General features: G+C 32.4%; 1 protein-coding gene and 1 pseudogene across 1 annotated transcript; one reads left to right on the top strand and one right to left on the bottom strand.

Moving 5' to 3' along the window:
* LOC110734033 (probable glutathione S-transferase parC) lies at positions 1 to 1339 on the top strand. The gene is made up of 2 exons (XM_021914091.1): positions 1 to 460; positions 729 to 1339. Exons 1-2 carry the CDS (start codon positions 146 to 148, stop codon positions 1080 to 1082), a joined length of 669 nt encoding a protein of 222 aa, XP_021769783.1. The 5' UTR covers positions 1 to 145; the 3' UTR covers positions 1083 to 1339.
* A 179-nt stretch (positions 1340 to 1518) lies between these two features.
* LOC110734032 lies at positions 1519 to 4158 on the bottom strand (annotated as a pseudogene).
* Between the last annotated feature and the right edge of the window lie 1842 nt (positions 4159 to 6000).

The raw sequence follows: 6000 nt of genomic DNA, 5'->3' as shown, positions 1-6000 counted from the left end.
AGATGAGAATAAAGGAAAGTTCTAGTGCTTTAACAACTCAAGTACCAAACTCTAGGATCTTCTTTGTTCTTCATTCATCCCTTTAAAATAGCAAGAACATATTATAACACAAACCACTACACTAAGTAAGAAAAAATCAAGAAAAATGGGAGAAGAAGTGATATTGTTGGACTACTGGTCAAGTCCATTTGGGATGAGAGTTAGGATTGCATTAGCTGAAAAAGATGTAGAGTATGAAGAAAGAGAAGAAAATCTTAACAACAAAAGTCCACTTCTTTTGAAGATGAATCCTGTTCACAAGCAAATCCCTGTTTTGATTCACAAAGGGAAGCCTGTGTGTGAATCTATGATCATTGTTCAATATATTGATGAAGTTTGGGCACATAAGGCTCCCCTATTGCCCTCTAATCCTTATCAGAGGGTGAATGCTCGGTTTTGGGCTGACTACATTGACAAGAAAGTAAGTTTTTTCGTCTGTAGTTTGTTACATTGTCTTCACCCTTCATAATTAATGGTATTAATCACTCTTAACGGAGTTGTTCCACGTTAGGAAATCTAATCATGTACAGATACCAGTAATATCTGATAATTGTGTTTTTTTTTTCCGAACATTGCAAGTATATGTGACCTTTGAATCCGAAGAAAGGACTACAATAGTAATAACACAACAAAGTTATGTAGTACAATGTTAAGTATATGTGACTGACTGAATTTCGGAATCGTTACAGATATACAACATAGGGAAGTTAGTGTGGGCTTCTGAAGGTGAAGTGCAAGAGGCAGCAAAGAGGGAACTAGTGGTGTGCTTCAAATTGTTGGAGGCCGAGCTTGGTAACAACCGTTTCTTTGGAGGCGAAAATCTAAACATTGTTGATATAGCTCTTATACCATTTTACAGTTGGTTTTATGCCCTCGAAACGTGCGGCAACTTCAGCCTTGTGGAAGAATGTCCACACTTGGTGGCGTGGGCTAAGAGGTGCATGGAAAGAGAGAGCGTTTCCAAGTCTCTTCCCGATCAATACAAAGTTTATACTCACCTTTTGGAGCTAAGGAAGCAGCATCTTGCTGAACTCAAAGGCTAATGAAACTTACTGTACCATGTAATTTAGGGTGCCTTTTGTTTTATTTTGTTTGTTTTTTTTTTTCTCTTCTAATGTTTTTGTTAATGTTTACAGTTTACCAATTATCATCTAAACTTTCTAGGTTTGAAAATTATGATATTCTACCAATGTTTATGTAGACACCTAAATCGCGAAACATGTACCTCTTATTAAGAGTAATGAGTATGCAAGCCTTGTAAATGTGTTTCTTCAATATTAGTATAGTTTACCTTGTTTTATTCAATAATTTTACTCTTCTATGTTTACTCATAATTGGCTCGAATACTCTATTATATACAAGCAAAAAGCTAAAAACAACGGGGGAGCCCCAGTTTCTCAAAATGGCAAGAATTGTAAATAATAGCAACTTTAATAATATTTTATTATTTTTTGGTTGCTGATTCACTCATGTCCCTCATTCCCTTCTCTCTCCTGCTTCCTTCTTTTGAACTTATCAACGTAACAATGGTGGAATTGTTACCCAGATTAGACAGCAACCCACCACCACAGCATAGACCAACCCCAACCCACCATCTCGACAGCCATTTCCGGCAGTTTCTTCCGGCGGCTTCGCCGCCGAGTTCTACGAAAACCCTAAGAAAAGTGGAGAAAGAAAGGACATTGTTAACCCTAGAGGGTAAGTGTTTTTTAACCTCAAAAGCTGCTTCAATGGTGGAGAGAAAGGTGCTTCAATGGAGGAGAGAAGTTGCTTCAATGGTACATCTAAAATGTCAGTAATTGTGGAAAAGGAGAAAAAAAATTTAGAGAATTACATTTTTATCCCTGATTTACTAGCTAAAAAGACAAGTTTATTCCTATGAAAAACACTCCTTGTTTCTCAAGAAGAGAAACTTGGAATTACCCAAAAACAAAAAAATGTTTATTCATACTATTGTAATACATGGTCTTGTTGATTACTACATTCATTTTTTTGTTGGTACATTAATCAAAGCTGCGCCTCATAAGTAAGAATGTAAAATTCTTACAACTTTCCGCACTTTCAGTTATTCAATTCCCAAATATTGTTTCCTTGCCCCCAAAATCATTTCAGAAACTTTGTGCATTTCAGGAAGAGAGTTCTTCACAGCATCTCTTTGTTCACAACGTTTCGCCCACGCAATAATCTTAGGACACTCTGCTTCAATACTAAAATTACCACAACTTTCATATGTATGAAACCAAGAGTAAAATGGAATGAGAGCGATGTCCACGAACCCAAAGTGATCACCTCCGAAGTAGCATTTATCTCCGAGTTCTTCCTCTAACAACTTCAGACTTTCAATGAACTCTGATTTAGCTGCCTCTCTTTCAGCGCTTTCCTTTGTTCTCCACAATGTTCTACTTGCTGGATAAAACTGCGTAAAAAAGCAAACATGGTGAATTAATTACAGGTTTGTTATTCGAGGGACAACCAGGCAATAAGTCTACCCCCAATTTATAAGATGCAATGACTATAATTATGTTACTTGTACTCTTCATTTTACCTCAAAAACCTGTGTTGGACTCTCGACGCTCGGACATAGGTATGGTACTTAAACACTTCATTTTAGTTCAAAATTATAGAATTTTTTCACAAATAGCCGAGTCGGACACTTGGACACATACCCGTGTCGGACATGGGTACCTGAGTCCAAGTAACATAAGACTACACTATTCCTTCATTCACAAATTTATATCAATCAAACTTATTAAATTAATTCATAAATAGCCGAGTCGAACACTTGGACGCATACCCGTGTCGGACATGGGTACCTGAGTCCAAGTAACATAGGACTACACTATTCCTTCATTTACAAATTTATATCAATCAAACTTATTAAATTAATTTTATTTTTCTCGGTTATTCACTTAAATTAAACAATGGATGGAGTATCTAATCAAAAAACCCAATTAGAAATATCCATTTCAAAGTATAACCACTAATTGATCTGAATTAGCAAACTATCTCATTATCATTGTTTTTTGGGGCTAACAGAGGTTCTAGAATTAGTATTGAAACAATAAGGCATCTCATTAGTAGCAAAACAATTTTTTGTACCCTAATTCAATTATTGCACCATTTTGAAATTCATGTTTGTCCATACATAATTTTACATATTTGACATTTGTTTTCTACTGTTCCTTAATATTGAGAATTTGAGATAGTATTGTTCACTCACTCTCTTTTAACCAATACATCTATACAAATCTAACAACATCATACAATCAAAACTTAGGGTATGTTCTTGTTGATTGAACTGAACTTATTAGAGTTCAATTGAACTGAATTGAAATGAATATTTTATAAGAGAAGAAAATTAGAGGAAAAGAATCGTATGAGAACATACCCTTAATAAGATGATTTAGAAATAGAGGGAATAATCAACAATTTAATATTACAAATTATTATTATAAATACTCCATAATTATCTTATTTTAAAAATAAACATGTATTATTTCATAGAGCTCAATTTCTGAAGATCTACATAAGCATCTTTCAAAACTTATTAGTAGCAAACATAGGTCAAATTGTATATATAATGATTAATTTTTTTTTTTTTTTGAAGACTCAAACATTATCATTAAGCTAAAACAACACAAACTAATTAAAAAAGAAAAAACATAATTATATAAACTTCACAAAATCAAACCACAGTCAATACTGAAAAAAGACTAAAATTAACATAATTGATAAGAGATATACCTTTTTGTCAACAAATGTCAGCCCAAAATTTAGACTGAGATTTCTGGTAAGGATCAGAGGGCAATAAAGGAATTTCACCTTTCCAAACTTCATCAATGTACTCAACAATTATCAATGACTCACAAATGGGTTTTCCATGGTGGATTAGAACAGGGATTAATTTGTGAACAGGGTTCATTTCTAGCAACAATGAGCTTTTTTTGTCACCCATAAGATCTTCCACTCTGCAATCATAATCAGTGATGTTTTTCTCAGCTAATGCTATTTTGGGTCTCATACTAAACATGCTTGCCCAGATATCAATTAATATTAGCTGCTCATTTGCCATGGTTGAAGTTTTTTGAGTGTGTTTGTGAGAAAAGTATGACTTACTGATATGTGGGTTACATACATACATACATATATATATATATATATATATATATATATATATATATATATATATATATATATATATATATATATATATATATATATATATATATACTAGTATACAATATACATATATGTCGCACAATTAATTTTTCTACAAGTAAGTACCAAGTACTCCCTCCGTCCCTAAATTACATTCCTCTTTCTAGCATTTATTCCTCACATAATAGAGAGAAAGAGGAATGTAATTTAGGGACGGAGGGAGTACTAAATACGGGAATTTAAATTTTATCATCATGACGAGAAAAAAAAAAACACTACTTAAATGTGGGCTTCAAAACGGTTGATTTATTTACGAAAATGTCATACTAACTAAACATTTTTATTGATTTGGTTACAAAAATCTCATTAGATATTGTTTCAAAAAAAAAAAAAAAAAAAAAAGAAATCTCATTAGATAAACCCTTTTTATTTTATCTTAATAATAAACTAGAGCCTTTCATTAATTTTTTTTCCTTTGAAAAAGTAAGATAAATAAACATTAAACATTAGGAATCCTTCTAACTAAAGAAATTCGTAATGTATCAAAAAGAAAATACAGTGTGGTTCAAGATATTTTCGATTGGGTTTTAAATCAGCTTGGGTCACTTCGGATTGGGTAAATTCGAATCGAGTCATCACTTCGGGTATCTATCGGGTCAAAAGTCCGATTTTGATTAGTGTTTGTGTTGTTGTTTAAGGTCCATATCAGGTCTCTATTTTACCAGATCCAAAGTGGAGTTGACTTGCTTTTGACCCAATACTCAAAGCGACTCTACCTATTGTACCCGGCCCGAAATTACCTGATACCAAAAGTCGTCCGACCTGATTTACATTCGAATTAGACTCGAATAGAAAATAGCCTTAACCAAACTGACCTGATTATTTTCATATATTTTTTAAAAAAAATTTGTAAAGTGCAATGAATCGGATCCAAGCTTGACCTATAGTCTCGATCCAATTTTGAACTTGCCTAAAAATTTTAAGATGCACCATGGTGCACCTAGAAATAAGTGCACCACGCCTATACTTTTGAACATTTAGTAAAAAATCTGAACAATTGCAAATTTTGAACATGCAGTAAAACCATCTGAACATCACAAATTTTGAACATTTTGTTAAAAAATCTAAACAATCGCAATGCATTACGCCTATACTTTTGAACATTTAGTAAAACAATCTGAACAATCGCAAATTTTGAACATTTAGTAAATAATTATGAACATCGCAAATTTTAAACATTTAGTAAAAAGATCTAAACAATCGCAATGCACCACGCCTATAGCCCTATACTTTTGAACATATAGTAAAAATAATATGAACAATAATAAATTTTGAGCAATAATAAATCTTAACAATCTCAAATTTTATATTATTACATGTCACACAAATTTTTGAAAAAAGTTTGTCTGACTCGTAATAATTCAATAGGTTTGTAATATAAACTGAACATTTATTGTATACAAAATGAACATTTATTTATAAAATATGAACATAAAAATTGCATGTTTATGTTTAGTTTTGTGACATGTTCATATTTTTGTTACTAAATGTTCATTTTATTGTAAATGTTCAATTTTATGTGCACCACGGTGCACATAATATTAATTGCCAATACACCTAAAACCCGAAATGACCCGATCCAAATAATTTGAGTTCTTGATGTAGTTACTCGTACCTACCAAAAATAAAAATATTCTTATATTCCCACCGTTTTAGACTACTCAGTATAAAATTTTGTCCATAGATTACATGCCTAAATGTTACGAAAGCGATGACATCACGGATCAATAACTTAACCACTAT

Source organism: Chenopodium quinoa, unplaced genomic scaffold (assembly GCF_001683475.1).
Source record: "Chenopodium quinoa cultivar QQ74 unplaced genomic scaffold, ASM168347v1, whole genome shotgun sequence".
Lineage (NCBI taxonomy): Eukaryota > Viridiplantae > Streptophyta > Magnoliopsida > Caryophyllales > Amaranthaceae > Chenopodium > Chenopodium quinoa.
Note: the sequence above shows the minus strand (reverse complement) of the source record. Positions and strands in the feature narration are given on the sequence as shown.